Source organism: Larus michahellis, chromosome 1 (assembly GCF_964199755.1).
Source record: "Larus michahellis chromosome 1, bLarMic1.1, whole genome shotgun sequence".
NCBI classification, from domain to species: domain Eukaryota; kingdom Metazoa; phylum Chordata; class Aves; order Charadriiformes; family Laridae; genus Larus; species Larus michahellis.
The window spans coordinates 105,651,631-105,675,058 of NC_133896.1; the positions used below are offsets into that span (position 1 = coordinate 105,651,631).

The following is a 23,428-nucleotide window of genomic DNA, read 5'->3' on the forward strand; positions in this document are numbered from 1 at the left end:
TCATTTGTTTTTAAGATTTAAGTGAAGAATAGTTTTGCACACCCAAAATGTTTATAAATACTTTTCATTTAATTAATTAGGAGTTATAACATGAAATACACCTAGAAGAAAGCCAGTGTGTGTTTGATAAATTGTTTAGCTTTTTGTTGTCTGCACTGAATTTAACTATTGCTTACTATCTCCTGTCTGCTTTTATCAGAAGAAAAAATGCAACACTTATATAAAATTAAAAGTAGGTTGTATTTCACACAGGAAGAATGTGTCCTTGTCAGACTATCACAGTTGTGTCAGACTTTTCAGTAAATTACATTGATGTTTGAGGTGGTAGAATTTATCTCATTTGCACTCAATATCTGGCATTAGTAATTAAGAGCCCATGCCAACAAACCCACAGGTATATTTGTAAGCACACCTCACACAGTATGTCTGGGTGTGATGGCGAGGTTGAAACGTTAGACGTTAACTTTTTGGTTTTGAATATATTTTATATGTATAATGAATTGACTACTACTCCTGTTAAAATTTCTGCAAATGCTCTTTAAATGTTTTTCTTGCCCGATGCGTGAATTCTTAAAATTGAGAGTTGCCAGCAGGCAGTCTGGGAGCACAATGGAAAGTCACAGGCGTGAAGCACGCAAGGTCTGCTTTGAATGAACTAAAGCACTGTCCATGTTTGATCAATCCATCTTGTTTCATTCTTTTAAGCCAGTTATTGAAGTGCTGAGCCTTTCCTTTCCTACAGAAGTAATAGATTTATATTATTAACTACAGGGTTAGCAGCTAACTTCAGGGCCTTAATTTCTAAGTTCAAATCGAGATATTGATTCAAAGTGAATATATAAATATTTCTGAAGACAATCTCGTGGTAAGGGGAGGATATGTTGGATTTCTTCTCTATTAATATTTTTAAGAGGCAGTAATACGTTGAATTTTTTTTGCTTTAAACTAGTTTCCTCCGGTTCTGAAGACTGCTCTGTATTTTAAAAATTACATTGTTGTCCCACCTACTACTCTCTTCTTCTGGATTTTTTTGTTTTGTGTGGGCTTTTTGAGGGCTTGGTTTTTTGGTTGTGGTTGGGTTTTTTGGTGTATGGAGAGTGTTTTTTATTTTTTTGTTGGTAGTTCTTGGGGTGGTGTTTTGTTTTGGGTTGTGGGTTTTTGGTGTTTTTGTGGTTTTGTTGGTTTTTTGTTTTTTTTTTTTTTTTTTTTGAGACCTCTCTGGAGCACGTAGCACATTCTCCCTTTAATGTGGTTTGATACAGAAATAAATGCAGAAAACCTTTTGCGCTGCTGTTCGTTTTTCTTTTACTAAATCTACATTGTGGTTATATTTGTGTATAACACAAATTTGTGTAATAATGCTTAAACTTACAGTACATGTTTTATATGTGAAAAGTGGTATGTCCTTGGCTCTTGTAACAGATATGGTAGGCAAAATGGGGATCAGTGTCTGAGAGACTTACATGTTTTGTTTTCAAAGAATCTCTTACGGTGACATTTTAAGGCTTGGAGCTGTGGATTTTAATTAATTTTATTTTAAATGAAAAAATAATTTTAAGGTTTTTTTTTTTAATTCTTTATGGCTGTGGAATTTGAATCAATTCAAGCTGTGTGGGCTCATGCTTGGCAAAAGAGACCTGGCTGACCAGAGCATGAAAGTCCCCTTTTCCTCTCCCAAAGGCAAGATTTAATTGTGTTATTATATTGCTTGCTACAGGTCAATCTGGGGACAATGGCACAAGAAGCCCTGCGCTAATTAGCTCTTCAACATACAATTTTGACCAAATCTGAATTTGTTCTGGTCTTACCATAAATGCTGAGGTGGCAGCTTTGACCTTTCTGAATGTGTGCAATTCTCAGAGGCCAAAAGCCCTTGGCCTTATAACAATCTCTGAAGTGTCAGCAGATTGTTTGCCAATTATTTGCCGTTGTCCAGCTATTGTAAGAAGTATGTTTTGTGATTCTTAGGACAGGACCTTCAGGCAAGGTTATAATTTTTGCTGTGATAGGAAGAATCCCCAAAAGTGATGGCCTGTAAAAGGCTTCACTTACCCTATTTGGACTCGATGATCTTAAAGGTCCCTTCCAACCTAGATGATTCTATGATTCTGTTTTTCTGCATAGCTCCCAGGTACGTGCTGCAGTGACCACGAATCCCAATCCTCTGATTGCATCGAGCAGCACTTGGAATGCCTTTTCCTACATGAATTCCAGCCACTGTAAAAAAAATCAAAGTTTGCAGGGTAATGGAACCATAGGTTTGTGGTTTTGTTTTGTTTTTTTTTTCCCCCCTGCTGCTTCCACCACAATGGATCAGTTCACTCCCAAAGACGGTGCACTCTTTCCTTCCCCTCCCAACCCCTTCCCCAACACATTTTGTGAAAGGTTCTGGAGGTGTGCATCTTACAACTTCCATGTTGTGGCATTATTTGTTCTTAAAACTTCAAGTAAAGCCAGCTAGTTTTTCTACACGTTCACCTGGGCCTTAGAAGTCATCTGATATCTGGGAGTTTTTCTGAAAATGAGGACCTAACTCTGAAGTGATATCTTCCTCTGTCACGGAAAAAGATGAACAGATAAAGTCTTTCTCTACACATTTCTAAATGGTGATATGTATAACTCTTCATTGTTTACAAACGGTAAACTGAACTTGTACTTCCTATATTTTCTCAATCCAGTAGGCCACAAGCCAACCATACCTTCTTTATAATGCGGAAGTCAGTAGGCACTATGAATATTCAGCTGCTCAAATACTCAAAATGCATCTTCAGGAGTGCAACTTTAATTTTAAAAATACTGATACTGTGCGTATCAGAGCAGAAAGATATGTGGGGTTGACGTATCATGGGGCTAACAGAATTTGAATTTGTTTGAACAATGATGTGTAAGGTTCATATCTTGTTTTTGTAATCAGAATTGCATATTGTGCATGATTTTAAGGTATGCTTTGCATTGTTATGTGTGTATACCTGTGAGTAATATAAATTCTTAAAATGCCATACAGTGAATTTAACCAAAGTAACTGCAAAATATTGAGGAAATTGATGAGTGGAAAATACTCCATAAACTTTTCAACTTCTACTTTCTCAATTTTTAGCTTATGTATCTTTTTTACAAGCAAATAATTTTGACTAAATACGGACTCATAATAAATCTATTCCAAGTATGCTAAACCATGAACATGAATAATGTATATTTTGATGTTTCATAGCATTAAAACTACATAAAAATGTAGTCAAGTGTTTTGGGTGATATTTCTGAACAGGTTTTTGGTTTATTTGATATGTCAGTTTACTTCTAGAATGACATAAGACATCAGTACATCTAAAAGCCATGCTAAAACTTCTGGTGGGACACAACATGTTTGAATACAGAACGATAACTAGTGGAAAGCGGACTCAATTGTATTGAAGCTGCTTTGGGGATGTTGGTAATCCTTTAGAGTAGCAGATTATGTAATAAATTAGGCTTTTGTAGCCTAAGGCTTTCATTTGTAGCACATGAATAATTTTTCGAAGCTTTATGATTTTGAGAGCTTCTATGCAGGAGCTTTCATGAGAATCTGGGAACACTTTAGTGAAGTTGATGTAATGTAAAACCTCGGGGTGGGGGGTGGAAAGGGAAGAGGAAAAGAAATTCCTCCTTTACCTCTGAGCTGAAAGAAAGAGAATTTATGAAGGCAACAACAACGTCATGTTGCCTGTGAGATTTTTTTTTTTAAATATTCTTTTTTCTGTAAATAAGTGTAATACAGACCCTATGGAGCAAGAGGTGTAACATCTATATATATATACAGTTAAATGTTTCTAGGACCATTGTGTAAACCAGGAGAACCTACATCAAAGACCTCAGACCCACCAAACCAGAGCAGCTGCATCCCAGTTACCAACTGCTGCAGGTGCCTGGCCAGTGCCAAACAGGACTGTTCTAGCATTTTTTTTGGAGGGCATAGATGATTGAATGACATGCCCAGGAATGTTCTCAGACTTAGTAAATTTGCTAATATAAACGTGGCAAGTATTTCTGTCTCCTGCTGAGTGAGCCACATTGGGGTTTTTTCAAATGTTTCTATAAATAAAAATTTGTTGTAGAGTTTCTGAAATAAAACTTGTTGTACCATTCTGTAGTTGGTATCTGCTTCTAACTACTGTCTTTCCACTCAAATTCAAGTAAATAGCTAAGCCATAGGTGCATATACATGGGGCATGTGTATGTGTATACATGGGCACTGTGTATATGCATAATACGTATTATTCTTAGTTTTCAAACAATTTTATTTCCTTTTCAGTGGGATGCCATAACAGAAATGGATGAATACAATCGTCCCATTCATACTTACCAGGTATGTAATGTGATGGAACCAAACCAAAACAACTGGCTTCGAACAAACTGGATCTCCCGTGATGCTGCACAGAAGATTTATGTGGAAATGAAGTTTACCCTGAGGGACTGCAACAGTATTCCGTGGGTACTAGGAACCTGCAAGGAAACTTTCAATCTCTACTATATGGAGTCAGATGAGTCTCATGGAGTAAAATTCAAGCCAAACCAGTACACTAAAATTGATACTATTGCCGCTGATGAGAGCTTTACCCAGATGGACTTGGGTGACCGCATTCTTAAACTCAACACAGAAGTTCGTGAGGTTGGGCCAATAAACAAGAAAGGATTTTATCTTGCTTTTCAGGACATTGGAGCATGCATTGCTTTGGTCTCAGTCCGTGTTTATTACAAAAAGTGCCCTTTCACGGTCCGTAATTTGGCTATGTTTCCTGATACTATTCCAAGGGTTGATTCTTCCTCTTTGGTGGAAGTACGGGGCTCCTGTGTGAAGAGCGCTGAGGAACGTGATACTCCAAAATTGTATTGTGGAGCAGATGGGGATTGGCTTGTGCCTCTAGGACGATGCATCTGCAGTGTAGGATATGAAGAAGTGGATGGCTCCTGCCATGGTAAGAAAACACTGTTTGATTTTAATTTTTTTTTTAATTAAAAGAAAAAAAGGTCTTATGATGTAATATGCACAGGAAGTAGCTCGTCATATGTTGGAAATATTGTATCACATTTTCAAAGAGTGTCTCTTCTCCAGGAAATAAGCAAGGTTATTTGAAGTTATGATATTGTGAATTCCTAAGAGAACATTTAGCTACTAAAGATGACCTTTATTTTGTCTAACTGTAGGTGCCCACAGTGTTACATGTGTGCAGGTGAGCTAGTCGCCTTGACCCCTTCTGTCGTTAGGGTAGAAAAGTGCGTGTTTTGGAGCAGGATTCTTCTACTGTGTTTTAGATATCTATCACAGGATAAGATGAGCAGTGACTGAGAAAAAAAAAAAAATCTTTCTTCCTCCATATGCTTAAAAAGGAATCTAGTCATTTAACTCAGACTTCATCTCTTCTGTAAGCACATAAAGACAGAGGAGGCAAATTCACCTGATACTCATGCTTCTGTAAAACAAAGGTTTTTAATTGCCTCCATGAATAACATGCATGTTAACGTAGTAGAAAATCCATAGGTATCAAGTTCAATCAGAGACATTTGAGGCCCTATTTGGAGTTAATGCAAAAGGTTAAAAGCAAAAGTGCTCAAAACCATGATAAAATGTATAAATGTGTATATATATATATATAAAATATATAAGTAATATATATAAGTAACGATAAAATATATAAGTAACGATATATATCTAGGACTGTTTTTTCAGAGACTAATGCACAAATGTAGTAAGACAGATTGTTTGTGAAGCAGGTGTCAGTAAATCAGTTAGTTGCTGAATGTTGTTTGCCACATTCTTGTATCTTAAGAATTGTCTCTCTGAGGATAGCTGTGCTTGGTGATTTCTCTTCAAGAATTCTGCAGAGATCACACTCTCTGCTGGTATGTATAGAACAACATAGCAGTGAACCTTGTCATAATGACATCAAATTAAGGATGTTTCAAATCAAGGTTTCAACTTGGAGATGACTACAAAGGGAAATGTATTTTCTTCCCTTATCAGCCCCTCACTTCCATAGGCAGGACAGTGAACACTTGCAGGAGCAAAATGCATGTCTTCTGCACGATCCAAGTGTTGTTGTGGTTCATTAACCCCCTGTCACTCTTGAAAGAGTGGTTGCATTTGTCCAACTTTGTGATAACTGGATTTCATGCACAAATGGAAAAATTCAGATTACTTAAACTTTTGTGCTGTTTAGAACATGAATATATTGCTAAAATGTAAATGCTGTGGTGTACTTGAGTAAAGCCCAGGACTCTGAGCTTTTGTGGATTCAATTTGAGAGTACTATCCATGGAGAATGTGCACGTTGAGACTTTTGTTTTCCACTGGCCAGGGCTGCTGGATAGGTGGCACTTAATCATAAAAAGTGTGCATCTTTTCACGTTGCACAGTTTCTTAGAAGTTAGTTGTTTTGTTAGCTTCAGAAAGAGTTACTAAAGGATATGTGTACATTGTATGTTCTCTTCTACTGCACGTAATAGTTTCACAATGACTTGAGAATAAGGTACTCCTTCTGTAGTAATGATTGTAAAGAAAGCCTCAGTAGCCACTGAAATACCAGTCTGCTTTGGTTCAACATTCGCTTTGGAGTAAAAAGGAAGAGAAAGAGTCCATATCCATAAATTAGAGAAGTGACATTGCCATTACACGAGTATTTTGCTCAAGAGCTCCTCAGATTTGATGGTATTAGGCAAGCTGCGCAGCAACCTTGGATAATATAGAGCTTTTAAAGCACACTATGCATTGTAATTAGAAAATGAAATTCACTTTGTCTGATCTCACTGGCATTAATTATCAAAATATACTCCTTGCAAAGATAAAATTTTGACACTGCTGTTACTGGAAGCAAGTATAATTTTCTACTCGAGGTCAAAAGGTTTCACTTAATGGGATAAGGATTTTCTTCAAGACGTTAATGCTCAATGAATTTCTGTCCATTACATGAGTGAGTCATACTGTAGAACTCTACGTAAGCAATATAACGGGCAACAAAAGCCCACAAAAAATGTCAGGAAACTTTTCTGTTATGCATTGCCTTCATTCACTCATTCAATTGGCAGTCCAGTCTCCTGCTGAACAGGTGCCTCTTGAATGAAATGGAATACCCAAAGCCATGAGTCTCTGCATATTCTTATCTATTTCCCCCAAGGGTAACAAATTACTAATTTGGAAAGCTATAATCTAATAGAGCTTCCATATATATTTTGAAATCCTTTTCATAGGTGTCTGATATTGCCCATTTAGTCATCTTCAGTGTGTTTTAATGTTAGTACTACTTTTTCTGACAATTTTTCAAACTGTATTTGTCTTGCGTTCCTTCGTGAGTGCCATGCCTAAGGCAAGCCCAAATGTGTAAGATGCTTTCAGAACTAAAGAGCAACAACTTAATTGCACTAGTGCCTGCTCTCCAACCATGAGTTGGAAGGGTTACTGTCAGGCAGCCCCATGCCAAAGCTGCTGGTGGAGGTGCATGTTTGGGCAGCTGGGAATGTGTTTTTACAATGTGACTGCTTTGAGCATTGTGAACTGAACTGAGACCACTACCTTTGTTGATAGCAATCTTTCAGACAGCCATAATGTCCTATTTTGAGACTTTGCCTTTTGTCTGAGACACAAATCCGAAATTTAGAGTTTAAAAGATTTGTCACTTGTACATCTTGAACTAACTCTTTCAGACCCATTAAATCGTACAATAGGTGAACATTACTAACTTTCTAAGGGAAAATTTGTAAAACTTACATTTAGCTTCTCTTTGTGGAAGCGGGGTGTTGTGGGGGGTGACAGGTGAGGGGAGAGGGAGAAGCCACTACATCTAAATCTGCTAAGACAACCTGCGGTGTATTTAATACAATCTTCAGGTCTTTTAGGTCCCTCCCCCAAATCCCAACCCAAAGCTTTTCCACTGCTGGAGTTACAAATCTGAGTCTTGGAAGGATTTGATGCCATTCTGTCAGTGCTTCTCGTAGACGTACTCTGTGACGTGCTCAAAACTGATAACTGTTCGTTCTTCTGCGTGAAAATAACTTTCAAAATAATAATTTTGTATTTTGAAATCTGTTCCGGCAAGTAATTGGGTGGTGGGCAACACTTGCCAATAGTTGAATATTTTTTCCTACTTGCAAATGGTGTCAAATATTGAAGTATACACCAGCACATGGCTCAGTGGGGAATAATAAGCTTCTCGTGGCAAATATGGCTTATCTGTCACAGAAATAAAAAAATAAATTTGTGTTTTGATATTTGTGGAGATATATGCTCTCTATGCAGGAAATAGTAAGTAGTATAAGGAATTATATTCTGGCTTTGTCATTGCTTATAGTTTCACAAAGCAGCACGAATGGGAATAAAAAAGTCCTTCATCAGTTCTGCCACTGCTGTTAAAATCATAGGGAAGCAAGTAAAGTAGATTCTGGCAGTTGAGAACAACCTAACTGGCAACGCTTCGGTTATTTCAATATATGTTGGCTTTATACTTATCTCTCTTTGTCTGTGAATCTATCAGTATTCCCTATCCATTGTATTTGCTTTTAAAAGCATAATTTCAGAGTGACAGTTATCCGAAGAATTCACTGGATTAAAATATCTATACTTATTACATGTATACCCCAGTGTGTATGGAACAGTTCAGAGATGCATTGATAGAGAATTTTTCATTAATTTGGGGACTGTCTTCCTTTTCTGAAGTCAGTGGAGAAAAAGTCACATTGATTGCAAGCAGTTCACAGTTATTTGTGTCACATATGTTTCTTAATGGCATAACCTAACCTGAAAAAATGCAATCTTCTCTGATTGTGTAAACAATCTGTTGCTCTTTGATTTGAATCTACTTTCAAGATTTATTTTTTTTCCTCAAAATCCTGAATGAGCAATAGCATTCACATATTCCTCCTTCTCTTTCTAACGCTTAAACAAGTTAGTATCAATAATTTGGTAATGCTAATCATAAATGCTTTGCTAAATCATTGGTACCAGCCCCATTCACAAATAGTAGCGTAGGAGGAGGAGGAGATGCTGCACAGGGTTCTAATAAACATCTATTAAAAATAGCAAGTTCAATGTCATATATTCTCTAAACATCAGTCCAAGACAAGAGTTGTGCTAAATTTAACTAGTGTATATACTGGGGCTTTGGGTGGGTTTTTTTACACAGAAAGTAACAATCATGACAAGGAACACTATATAAACTTAATTACGACAATTCAGTTCGTTTTAGGTATGATATAGTAAAAATTGGGTGACTGTTAACTGAAGTCTGATTCTTTAGTGATTTACTAAAAATTATCTGAATTACTCAAGGTTAGCAATTAATTGCAGAGAAAAATTCAATTATATATAGCAAACACTAATTGTTATAGTAATTTTAGAATTTATTTTAGAGTCTTAACCAATCAAGCAGAATGTAGAAATTATTCTAACTGTAAAATGTTGATTGATTTTTGAGGAATATTCTCAGGAACCCCCCACCCCCTAAAGGATGTTTGCAGTATTGTTGAAGAATTTTTTAAAATGTAAAACAACAGTCATTGATAGACTTACCTAGTTTATTTTAATTAAAACAAATATAATTAGAAGTGGGAATGTAAAGTTCAAATTCTTTGAACTTTAGTTGACTGAACAACAGTTCCTAGGGAAACTAATGCCTCAACACATTGAGCGTTTGTTTAATTGAACAAACACTTCTTTCTGTTATTCATTACTCAGATTTGTCATAATGTTTTGGTGTTAGGATTTCTACCTTGGCATCCAATCTTCCAGCCATTTCATCTAATTCAATTCAAAAATATTTTCATTTTGCAAATATGAACTCACCTTGTCCTCATATATGTACCTATAGCTTATGTTTGTTACTGAGAAACTAAGAAGTTAATGATAACAGCCATGCTTTACCTGTCTGCTGGCATGAAAACAGAGAAAGGAAAAAAAATATGTACACTGGAACCCTAAGTTTCCTTATAGTTACAGAGATACAGTATTGTGTAAGGTTCCTTTTGTTTTTTCTCCTGGGTATTTATTTACTCAGGAGATATACCCTTCTTTGCTAGCCTGAAGGAAGGTCTGTAAAGGAAAAGCATAGAAAGAGTTGGACTATCAAAAAAAGGGGGGGGGGAGGGGGAGCACAAGCACAATAAGATAAAATTTTAATTTGGAAGACTGCAAATTATCTTTTTAAGAGAAAATCTTTCCATCACGGAGAGTCCCTCCTGCAGCAGAGCTGGGAGTAGATCTCTTCTACTGGAGTAGATCCCCTACGATAAAGGGTGCAGTTCCCTGCCGACTCTGTTGGATAGCCAGAGATGGGAATTTGTCAGAGGCTGAATGAGTTGAAGGACTGAGAACATCCACTGACTGTTCATTCTCTGTTGTGAAATGGGATAGGTGCAGGAGGTCCTGGGGTTTCCTGCAGCTATGTGGACTTGCTTCAACACCCTTAAGGACCTCTTTCCTTTCAAAATACGGGGGCAGACAAGTAGGAAGAATGATAATACAAGCATACAACTTTAAATAAAAAATAATTCTAATTGAAGCCTTTCAATGTCCTCCTTTTGATTGCAATTTCCTCCTTTCAACTGAGACCTCATAGTGAGCCTACCTCAAAGATAGTCATGGCAGTGTGCACATGCAGCAATGTCATGCAGAAAGCCAGTGTCAATTTGTGAAGGAGCAGGAGGGGGGAGGTAGGTGGGACTATGTGTAGAGGTAACACCAGAGGTGACATGAAGAAGGTTAGAAAGAGTGGTCAGGCATGGCGATACGCTTGTCAGCATCAACTCCATGGTTATTCTTCATTATCCTTTGTTTCCTCTGCACCGTTACACGGTGTGTTTGGTTTAGCAGGCATCTTGATGACATCCCAGAGAGCAGGGAGGATGAGAAGGCTACAAAATTCACTGAATTCTTCCCCCTTCTTGGGTGTTAGAGAGGGGAGCTGTATATCACAGTTTTTTAAATAGTATCTGTGACTTACTGTGCAAGTCCAAGAATTATTAAATAGTTGTGTTGTTTGTATTTTTTTTTAAAGCAAACAGCTATATCATTTATTGGAATTTATAGCAAATTCCTAAATACGCAAGTGCTCTGGAAGGCATTCACACCATTTTACTGCGCTTAAGAAATGATGGTTTATTTTACATAATTTATGTGAGTCTGAAGAGCTTTAGATTTCAGTGTTTTCAATGGAATTACTTAAGGCCTTCGTGACTACTAGTGATACATGTTTTCCATTGGAAAACCTACTCTTTAGCCTCTGTAAAGCTACACAGCATCTGTGAACACTCACTGCATATTTTAACTTGAATTCTGAATAAGGATAAAATGGCATTGAGCTTTGACATTTCTACATCCAGTTTTTAGGTTGAACAACTAAATAAGAGGTTTTTGGTGCAATCCAAGAACATGCATGAAAAAATTATAAATTGTGGATAATCACAAGTCTGTAGGTAGCAATATAGAAGAGCAATTGATAATGACTTGTTCAAAGCTTCTGAATATAATTAATCACAGATAACTACTAACATACTGCAAAAATTTGACTTGATCTGAACTCAGGAACTGTAGAATTCAGAAAAAAGAGTATACATTTACAGTAGACTAAAACTTAAGTGATTATCTGTTGGGAGAGGCACATTAGAACACTACTGGTAGCACTTTTATGTTCATACGTACTGTTTTTAATTCCTAAATGCCAGGTCATATGGCAAGCTATTTCATTCTGTATCTCTTTCATTTGCACTGTGCTTTTTCTACATACACATAAAGAACCCTTTTGTCCTTAAGGCTTGCAATTAGTGTGGATTAAAAATAACGTTGTTGCCTAGCTGAAGTAGGAGGAAAAGGATGTGCGGTGGACCATGTGAAATGATTGTGGTAGCATTTAGTATCAGGAAGATAAATTTTTAGTGAGTTGGACTGGTCTGAAGAGATCTGACTTGGCTGTATTCAATCACTTTGCCTTTTTCTATATGCTTTTGGGTTAGTTTGACTTTTATATTTCTTTTAAATTATATGTTTGGGCCCTTTCTTATACACTGGGTACTAAGATAGCTTCTGCAAAGCTTTCAAAGATATGCATGGTTTTTGTGTGGTTTTGGTTCTTCTTAATCATAGCATTATGATATCTTCTTTTCAGTGTCTTAAAACCAAGGAGATCTCTTAAGTTTGTTACTGAAATTAATGTTTTTATTTTACTGCAGCAAAATGTTGGGAATTAACACTAAGGGCACCTGTTTTCAATGGCTGCCTGGGTTAGCAGCCAGAAGAGTCTCAATGCTGTATAAATTCATGTTGTAGCTCAGGTCCAACCCTTTTTACTTAATCTACAGACATCTGCAGATTTGTTCAGTCAGACAAACTGTAATACAACAAATTTGACAAAACAGCTGGAAAGGGGTGCTGCTTCAAAAGTGGAGATTTAAAAAACAAGCAAAAAGCCCCTATTAATTTGATTCTTACGTAGCAAGGAAGCTATACTGATACTAAATGAACACAGGTTGTTTGCACATTCTTGTCACATCATACTGACTTATTTTGAGCAAATAAGGAACCTTACAATACCCACCATAACCTGGTTTCCAGTATACTTGATTGTAAAAATTCAAATGAAAGCTTTGATTCTTTCTAACTACAGCTGAATAAAGTATGCATACATAGGAAACTTATTTGCAAACTGAATTAATCCTGGGAAATTACTGTTTTTCTCTTTGATTCCGAAATGCACATTGAAGTATAGTATTTGTGTGAAACCCACTTTGACAATGAAACGAGGAAGCCAGCTTAGGTTAAACAGCAAGTTTCAAACTGAAAAACTGTCCCTATTTTCTGCTTGTACACATAGACGTGAGGTTTCAGAAGCAAATGCACGCTGGTTACTATATGTCTTGCCTCAGGTTTTGTGTTAGTGTATACTATTGGATATTGATCCTACCAGCTATCCTTGATAAACAGTAGACAAAAATTGTTAAAGGGACTGCAGTGATTGATTTTGTTGGTGACGTGTATGACTCAGTAATACAGCTACATGATGTGACATTAGCAGCAGCCCATAGTAAATTACAGTTATTTGTTCTTTCTCTGCTGAAAGAAGCATACTCCACTGATGATCACGTGCAAGACTTTTAATACCACTGGAAACAAATTTGTGGAAGGCTTATAAAATGCACATACAAATACAAATGTATTTGTGAATCTATCCAACTATATATAGAATGAACACATTTTAAAATTGTTGTTTGATTTATTATTATTTTCTGACTTGCTGTGCAGATTTTTTAGCTACATATATATATAAATAAATATATATAAAAATATATAAATATATATATATATAAAAAATTTTATTTTTTTTATTTCCGCCTCCCCTGTATTGGGTACGTGTGGCAAGGTTGTGGTATTGGGCAGGCTACAGGAGTGGCTTCTGTGAGAAGCTGCTAGAAGCTTCCCCTATGCCCGAAAGAGCTGCTGGCCAAGGCCAAGCCAATCAGCGATAGTGGTAGTGCATCTGTGATAATATATTGAAGAAGGGGGGGGAAAAAACCCTGCTGCGAACCAGCAGCCGGAGAGAGGAGTGAGAATATGTGAGAGAAACAACTCTGCAGCCACTAAGGTTATTCAATAAAGGAAGGCGTGGAGGTGCTCCAGGTGGTGGGGCACGGATTCCCCTGCAGCCCATGGAGGCTAATGGTGGAGCAGATATCCACCTGCAGCCTGTGGAAGACTCCACACTGGAGCAGGTGGATGTGCCCAAAGTAGGCTGGGACCCTGTGGAGAGCTTGTGCTAGAGCAGCCTCCTGGCGGGACCTGTGAACCTATGGAGAGAGAGGAGCCTGTGCTGGAGGTTTGCTGGTGGAACTTGTGAGCCTGTGGGGGACCCATGCTGGGGCAGTCTGTTCCTGAAGGATTGCACTCTGGAAGGGACCCATGCTGGAGCAGTTCATGAAGAACTGTAGCCCGTGGGAAGGACTCACATTGGAGACTGTCTCCTGTGGCAGGAATGCTACACTGGAGGAGGGGAAGAGTGTGAGGAAGAAGGAGCGGCAGAGACAACATGTGATGAACTGACCACAACCCCCATTCCCTGGTGCTGCTTTGGGGGATGAAGTAGAGAAAATCAGTGTGAAGCTGAACCCAGGAAGAAGAGAGGGATGCGGGAAGGTGGTTTAAGATTTTGTTGTGTTTCTCATTACCCTACTCTGATTTGATTGGCAAGAAATTAAATTAATTTTCCCTAAGTTGAGTCTGTTTTGCCTGTGACAATAATTGGTGATTGATCTCTCCCTGTCTTTACCTTGACCCATGAGCTCTTCATTATATTTTCTCTCTTATGTCCAGCTGAGGAGGGAGAGTGATAGAGCAGCTTTAGCAGGCACCTGGTGTCCAGCCAGGATCAACCCACCGCATTTCCCCCGTGCATTAGGCTCATGTGTGGCACGTCTCCCTACTGTAGGGACATTAGTGTGGCTGTGTCCTGGGACTGTGACATGGGATACCAACAGTTTTGGTCCCAGACTGTATGCTGTCAGTGCAAAGGGGCTGATGGATAGAGGCCGGGAGCTTTCGAGGGGTTCTTGTGCTGTTCTGCACGTGTGAGTCACCGGGGTGACAGAGTGGGAAACAAGGACAGAGTGTGTAAGTCTCACTGACAAATCTTTTGTAAATCTGTGTGCAGATGGATTTCCCTATATATGTGTGGCAGATGTACCCACCCTGGTATAGGTCTGACAAAAACCCACGAAAACCTAACAAAGACTGAAAACTTCCTGTTACAGTTCTTGTTACGCCCACACAGTGGTGGTCAGCACATAAGCATTTCAGTTGAAAGGTGAGGAATTTGGGGTCTTCAGCCAGTGGGGAGGATGGGGGCTACATGACTGTATATGACCAAAGATCAGATTGGAATGGGGTGTGGACGGGGCCCTGTGAGAGCGCCATTTTGAGTCAGTCTCCCTCAGAGTGGCGAGTCTGTGGTTGGAGATGCTTCCCTTGGGTCCAGATGTTATCTAAGGAATCTTCTTGAGGTTTAGAGCCCTCCTTTTTTAGGTGAGTGATCGCGCATTTTGTGTCATCAGCCATAAACCTTAAGAATTCTTAAATCAGCTGCATAGTATTAACTCCGGAATGAAATTCTGAACCCGTGGATAGTTAATGGTTGTCAGAGCCTCAAAGTGGTTTCAGTTAGAGTAAAACTTAGTGTGATTTTGTTACCATTTTGTAAAAATAGCTCCTTTTTTTAGTTTGTTAGTCCATTTGGATTAATTTTGTGAAGTTCCTCGACAATATGATAAGATGCGGTCTTCCAACGATAACAGTCTAGTCACAATTGAATTCTTGGTCAAGTCTTATATATGGCTTGTCTGTCCCATTGTCTGTCCATTGAAAATCTGGAATTAACAAATTCAGAAATAGTTATTATTCAGAAATAAACAGATGTGTGCTAACGTGCAAGTTCTTTCATATTGGTAAAAATGGGAATAACAGACTGACAGGTTGGATGCTATAGCGTGGTAAGAGGTGAAAATGGAAGGCACCAACACTGTGTTACTGTCCTGTGTTCTTCGCCATGATGGGATTTGGTTCCAAAACATATGTTGCATCCTAGAGAGACTAACAGCAATAGTCCTTCTTAGGTAGTTCTTAGGTAATACAGCTTTTTCTTGCTTACCATGCTTTTTTTTTTCCTGTTCTGGGAGTCAGTAGCTAACGCTTGAGCTCAATCATTTCAGATTAATTTGACTTGGAAAATGTTCATTGCACTTTACACATCATCAACCTTAACTGTTTCAACAATCAAATATATTGAGTGTAGGCGAGTTTTGCTTGAGTAAAAACCGTGGCCTGCTGTATTTAATGGATGTAAAAGTTCAGCATTGGTTGCTTGTATCTTGTTGCAGCGGTAGGAGGCTTTCCTCCAGCTGGAAGAGAAGTGCGATGGGGTTTTCTTATGGGTGAGTATATTCTCCTCAGTATGTAGGTTTCCTCAATATGCTGAAAAATGTGTATCTTTGAGTTCTGATGAGGTCCTTTGTGACAAGCGCGTGGAGGAGAGTAAAACTGTAATGGTTCATTTATAAAGACCTAATGTTTGTTCAGTACGAAATGCCTTGTGTTAGGCATTGAATTCACTGAAAGCTGCAAAAGATAAATACTTGTGAGGGAGCTGTGATTTACAAACTTTGCCGCTAATTGGACAAAGGAACACTTTGGCTGCGCGTACAGCACAATTATATAAAAATCATGTCTTAGGGACTTCCATACGCATATGTATGGCTTATTAAAGAGTTTGTTATATTTGTTTTCATTGAAGTTCAGTTTCTAGAACTTTTACTCATCATTGACTTTTTGTGATGGAGCCCTGAATAATAAAAATAAATATAAGCTGAGAAAAAAATGTAGTCAGGGTGCTCAGTGAAAGCTTCCAAATTTTTACACAACAGTAGATTGTGGATTTTCTTAATAATGATAAGAAATTTCACTTAAAACTTAACACTTCATGTAGATATGTATACTTATGTAATGTTCGTAGAGAATTTTTTTTTGAATTTTGGAATTAATTTGCTTTTTTTAACAAAAAGAGAAAACTTGTTTTTCTCATGCTGCTGCTGAGCACAAGCGCTTAGATTTATAGTTTGAACAAATCGAAACATTTTAGAATATTATTATTATGATATAGATTATGCCCCTGTGAGAACTCATAAAGTTGAGCTCCAAAATCTGAAGGTAATCACCTGTACTTCCTCTGAGGCAGGTTATTAATGAGGAACACATTCACAAATAAACCATAAAACACATTCTGTAATGGAACTGTTCCCTTAGAGGTTACCCATCATTTTATTCAGTCAATTATTAAAGCATTTATGCTGAGAAATGTAATTTCAAAAGCAATCAATAAAGGGTTTCCTCTTGCATGGTGTAGCCTGGGAATTGCAAGCAGGAGTGAAGTAACTGTGCAGAGACATTTCTGACAGAAAGTTTTGTCTTGAATACAAAAGAAAATGTGTGAGTGTTGAAAGCTTGAACTGTATTTGCTTTTAGTAACTCTCAGTAAGAATGCAAGTGAGACAAGATTTGCTTTAGCCAACTGATTTATCATTTTCTTCCTAAAACTTAAGGTTGAAAATAATATCAAAAGCAGTTCTTTTACACAGCAAGATTGACATAAAGTCATTCTATGTCACAGACTAACTTATATTTCAAGGGCAATAGTATTTAAAAGTTTCTCAGAAATCACCCCCTCTGCCTCCCCAAAATTTTTTGTCATGTTAGAGGCATTATTTGAGCAGAGCAGTTTGGAGGCTACTCACAAGCTTAAAGCTCTTGCCAAATGTGAGGGGGGGTGGGGGAAAACACAACAAAAAAAACCTGGCTGGCAAAAGCAATACTACTAACTGCAAGATTTATGACTGTCACCTTTGTGTAAGAGAAGAAGGAGAGCAAGGAAAACACCCTTGAAAGTTGAGGTGCCAGTTACAGGGATTTCTCTGTCCTCAGTAGTTTAGATCAGGGTTTGTGCCGTGGTACTTTTTGAGGGGGCAGAGGTCTGACTGTGATCACAGCTCCTCTCTATAAGTAAACGCACATCCCTGGCAGCATATCGTCTCCCATCACTGCTGGAGTGCAACGTGGCCTGGAGCTGCTGCAGGGTCAGGGTGTGAGGTCTACGTGTTGCTCCCTGGCGTTCATTGTGCGGGGAGAGCTCAACACCTTCAGCTTGATGGAGTTGCAAGTGACGGTCAGTTCTCCGCTGCGACGAACAGCACCGAGCCTGCAGCTTTCAAGAGAAGTGATGAAGATGGATGCCTTTTGAGCTGCAGCGGCTGTTTGAAGAGTGTTTGCAGGTCTCTTGCCAAGAAGGAGAGGATCAGTAACTGAAACTTCAAAAGGCCAGCTGCAATACTACTTTTGGATGAAAAATTTGGAACAGGAAACTGATCCTTTTGGGTCTCTAGTGCCGTAGTGCATTGGTGTCCTTAGTGGTTTTGTGTCTTTTATGGGGTGCTGGAGAGCCGTGCTAGGCAGCAGCATCAAGTGCTCACTTGCAGAACTGTTTCACGTGGTACCTGGTGGTAATCTATAAAAGGAAATGCAGCTGAACAGTTTAGAGATGCTGTTTTACTCTTTTTTTTTTTTTTTTTTCTTTAAACATCTGCTCCTGCTCTGGCATATCTCTTATAATCTTACAAAGGTGCTGTTGCTGGTACTTGTTTTACTGCTTTTTGACATTATCCTCATTATTCTTATTAGTGATCTACTTCGTAGAATATTTCTGATTGCTAGGCATCTCACTTCCCATGTCTGTGTGCTCTGAACAAGTTTTGATGTTCTCTCTTGGTCTTACTGCTCTCAACATCAATCTCTCTGGTGCTTTATGTAAATATTTTAGTTTGTCTCTCTCAATTCTTTGTGTCCGAGCTCTGGTCTCACATAGTTTAGATTTCTTCAAATAATCTCATTTAGATATTCAAAAGACACAAAGCTTTTTGTGCTGTTCTATGTAAAGTTGCAAGTGTTTTGGTTTTTTTTAAAAAAAAAAAAGCCCCCAAACATGGCCTAAAGACAGAAAATTCCTAAAATCTATGGTTTATAATTTTATTTTGATGTATAAAAAGTGAATTGTATTTAAAGAGCTCATTTGCTGGGAAATCTTTGGAAGATTATGGTGACAAGTTTACTTGTATATCCCAAAGGTCTTACTTTCATTCTCCTTTTCGGTAAGTCACTGGCAGAAAGATAAATGGGACAAAACAAATAGTCCACATGCTGATCAGTGATTAAACTTGACTCTAGGATTTGATGAGTCAAACTGAATACACTGAATATCCTTTGTATGTGCAAACCATGTTTTCAGTATGCCTATTGAACAGGATTCTCTGCTTGTTTAGTCTAAAATTTTCAGAAAGATGGAATGTATTCATCTTCCATTTCTTCTTTATCAACCTACTGTAAGCTGTGGATGCACCTCTCTAAGGTGCTTTCAGGCAAAATGATTGCATTTGATTGAGTGCGTTTCTCTGCAGTTTTTCCCATTGTTGTTTGTGTTTCCCTCTTTATGTGACTTTGTTACAGTCTCTTTCTCCCACTCATGCCTTATTTTCTGCTTCGTTTTATGTAAAAAAAAAAAAAAAAGTTCTTTAATGTTTTGTGCTATTAATAGCACGCCAAGAAGTTGAGTTTGTTAAAGGGGAATAATTAATTTCTCATTGTTTTGAGGAGTATGGATGTTTCTTTCTCCTCTTACATATTTCTAAGATGAAAATTTTTTCTAAACATTGTTTGACTTCTCAGAATGAGAAGACTAGGCTATTATATTGGTAGAATGTTTTTTTAAAAAAATATTATTACCAAAGATAATCCCCAAATTCTCACGTTTTGAACATCCAGACAGTATGTTCCTGTGCTGAACATTCATGTCCAAGTGTACAGGATAGTTCTGTAGAGTTTTGGAGGAACTTAGGTGTTTATTAGGTGTTTAGTGCCTACAGCAAGGGTCTGTAAGAAAAACGTAGCCTATAGAGAAGTTAATTCTTATTGGTTGCTGGATGTTATCTTTTCCCTACCGGTTTATGCAGTTGATATTTTGTTATAATACGGATTTTAAATAGTGATGTTACAGCTGATGGTTCATAGCAGCTGCTTAACCGTGATTTGAATGAACGTATCCTGACATCCTTCCAGCCGCAGTGCAAAGTGGCAGTTCTTTCTTGTGCTCCGTGTTACCTGTGGAGCCAGCCCGGGCCTCCACTGCAGCAGCCCCCACAGCCCCTCTTGCAGGAGCCCTTCTCTGCTGCTCGTGGTCTTCCCTGTCTCACCCCTTCCTTGGCTCCTTCTCTGAGGCATCAGCTGCTGGTCACTGCCTTTCCTCACCAGCAGCTTGTGGAGATTCTGCTTCAGATGTGATCTCCGGACTGTTAGCTGTCACCCAGACCTCACCTGGCATGTGTCTGTCATGTTTAAGAGTTGCATAATCCAAGTGGCAATACATAGGTTTTTGTGACTGAAGTAGATCTAAAAGTCTAAATTAACAAAGGCTTATTTACTGTCTGACACATCTCCAAAATGCAGTCCCATAGTGATTTAGTTGATGTGCTGAAAGTCCGTTTCTTGAAGGGTTTTGTGGGTTTTGTTCGGTGGGGTTTTTTTGTTTTGTTTTGGTTCCCCCGTCTTCCCCCCCACCCCCTTAATGTTACTTTTAGGGGTCCCATCAAACCCCAGGGAAATACTCTGCAGGGAAGAATCTTGACTTCACTATAGATGGCTGACCTGCTGATGGTGGTCTTTTGACCAGTAATTTCTGTGAATCCCTCTATCCTGCAAAGTAAATATCTCAGCAAAGAGAGGTGATCCTTGGAAACCAACCCACTGCAGTAAGCTTGTGCTCTTCTAGGGATATGTCTGCTAATGGCAGAATAAATTATGTAAAATAGGTCTCATACCTACCAGTGAGACATCTAACAGAGTCAAGGACTGCACTTGAAACATCTCTCTAAAGAAGCGTTGCTTCAAAGGGATAATGATCAAAGCATGAATAAATTCCCAAAGGACATGGAAATGTATGCATAGAGAGATTATACTCCAAATGCTAACAATGAATGTTTAGTTATTTGGTATCTGGCTATTATATAATAATAGTTATGTATGTGAAATGTCTTAATTTTGCTGTGACAGCTTGACGGTATTCCCAGATGTTAAATATTTCAAAGCTTATCTTACATGTATTCATAAACAAGATGAAAGTGTTAATTCTAATTAAAATGATGAACAGTTCAGTAGCAGCCCTAATAAAGTCCCTGTGGAACGGTAAATTTAAGAGCAATATATCTTCTATGCAGAGTCAGAATTTAGATTTCAATTTTACTGTAAACCAATCTTCAAGGAAAAGCTGAGTAGTCCAGATAGAAAAACTGTGAAAATTCGCATTCAAAAGTCATTTGAATATGTACAGTATTTTACACACCAGTATCAATGTGTATTGTCAGTTTAGGCAAGAAACTGGGGGGGGAACCCAAACCCCAATTTAATGAGTATTCCAGTGTTCTGAAGGATTTATTTCACTTGGTGAATACGATCTTAGTGGTCAAATTTGCTTCTTGCAACTTTGTCTGCAATTATAATAAAGCAATACTTGAGAAACCATAATGTTTTTAATGTAACATGCTTTAATATTAAAGTATTACATTGTGGAGAAGCCTTATGCATGTGTATGTTCCAGATGCCTTCACGGGGATAGCGAGAATATCAGTGTTGAATCACTGGGATATCAGAGACTGGAATAATAGTTAAAGATGTAAAAGTATTTTTTATTTGTCACTCAGAATAAATTTTCCACCACATTTAACAGAAAACATAAAAGCAGCTGCAAAGTCACTCAGAGTCAGAAGGCAGTGAAGACCCTGAGGAGAGACCTAGGGGAATGCCTGGAGACACGGTTGGTTTGTAGCGTTTAGGATGACAGTAAAGGCAAATCCCAGAGTAGGAGGTTATGTGTGGTTTTCTTCTCAAGATCAGAATAGTGATTCTTTGACTCTCAGTAAATGAATAATACATTTGATTACCTCTGCATGTACTTCTCTTTGTAAACTATGCATTGTTATCATTTTGCACACTTTTCTCAGTTGTTTAAAATTATACACACAATTAGAGTAATTAACAGGTCATGGCAAACCATGTTAGTAAGAGAAATTCTGTGTTGTGATGGAATTTGAGTTTGCAAAATGACGTTTTCAATTCTCAGTAAAAGTCTGGATTCTCTTTAAAGGAAAGTTCTGGGGGGGAAGCTTAGATTGTTCCTTCTATATTATACATCTTAAAGTGCTTTCTATAAGAAACATGAAGTATATTGATGGTACAATATTAAAAAATGAAAAAAGTATAGGTGGTGACTTCAGTATTGATAACTCAAAACCCTATTTTGAGTGGCTTTTGGATATCTTGATATTGTTGGATCTTCTTTTTTTTAAATTATTTTACCGTAACCATGCAAAATGTTTTACTTTTGTCAGAAAATCATATTCTAATCACAAGTGACTAATATCTGGGTTTTGAGGGGTTCATGTTTTGTGTTTGATTTTTTTTTTCTTAAGTATTTTACTTCTCATATATCGACTTGGGTTGTGTGGGCTATACAGTTTTTGTAACTTGATCATTTGATTTTGAAATCAAACTTCATGTGTGAAAGTTATTAACGTTTGCTGAAATTACAAATATTTACTGAATTCCCCAAATAAACTACTGTGTTTAACTGAAAAACAGATAAACAGGGCTAGCAGAAGATAAAGACATCCTTAATGTCCCTAAAGAAATGGCTACCTTGTTGACAAAGTCCCATTACAGAGACTTTTTTTTAGTGCTCTGAACTGGTTGAGGTCTCTTGATGGATCTTGGTCATCTGTGAGAGACTGACTAGGCCCTTTTTGCTAAACTTCATTAGATTTTCTGGTTTGATAAATGGCTCAGATTAGCTGGGGAAAAAAAAAAGTCATGACTTAATATACATATATATGTAATGAAGCTGAATTTTGCTAGTGCAAAATGCAGATCAGTGTGTTGTACATGTGTTAGACGCCGGCAAGACTGCTAGAGTGCAAGTAGAGCAACAGTTCCAAATTCCTGCCATTCTCATCCACTTGTTCAGTGCAACTAACGTATCAGTGATTTATTAGCTGTTGTGTCCCAATCTGTTAACCACCACCAAATTCTGCAGTCATGTCTGTCAGGTGGTATTATCAATTTTAGAATAAAAACCACAAAAGGAGGGAAGAATTTATTGACAGTTGTTACAGCCAAATTATTGTTTTGGGTGAGCCTGAGCTTCAGAGAATACTGCAAAACCTTCCTCTTTGGTAAAGGGTTTTCACCCAAGCCTGAATGAGATATAGCTGCCCTACCTAGGAAGAAATGTCCCACCCATAACTTAAGAAAGAAATCTGGTTTCAGAATTTTTGAAGGGGGGAAAAAAGAGAAGTTTGCCATCCTTATTTATTCTGGATAGCTGCAAGTGTTATGGTTGACACAGCAGAACACTAAAACAGTTAAAGAATGCAAATCTCTCTCCTACAGCTACGTTACTATAGCATGACATAACAGGATAAGGTAAATAACAGTGGTAAATGGTGGAGTGGAGTAATGGGATAAGGTATAATTCATGTTGTTTGATCAGTTGAAGATGATCCAACATATACTTTTTTTTAAAGGTGGTCTTGGACAGGGAAAATGCTCTCTCTCTTCCCTACTTTGTGTGGTGGTGATTGGTAAACTGTGAACTTTTAAAGCTTTCTACAGTAAATAACTAGAATGCAGAAATTGGTTATTGATGTATTAGTGGCTCTGAAGCCCAGGCTTTAATCTGATAGCAGGAGTGAGGTGGTATAGGGCCATAGGAAGCAAACGGAGTATTTCAAGACAGACATGACATAGACTTGCAAATAAATTATTCAAGTATAC

At 37.9% G+C, this 23,428-nt stretch overlaps 1 protein-coding gene across 6 annotated transcripts in view; it reads left to right on the forward strand.

The window, feature by feature from the left end:
* The window catches only part of EPHA6 (EPH receptor A6), a 512,920-nt gene that overhangs the window by 119,788 nt on the left and 369,704 nt on the right, over nt 1-23,428 (forward strand). For all 6 annotated transcript variants that reach the window (XR_012588748.1, XM_074597837.1, XM_074597854.1 and 3 more), the window contains one exon: nt 4,289-4,952. Coding sequence is in view for 5 of the 6 variants with exons in the window: in XM_074597837.1 (XP_074453938.1) it covers nt 4,289-4,952 (664 nt within the window). In the remaining variant the exon portion in view is untranslated. The remainder of the gene's footprint in view (nt 1-4,288; nt 4,953-23,428) is intronic.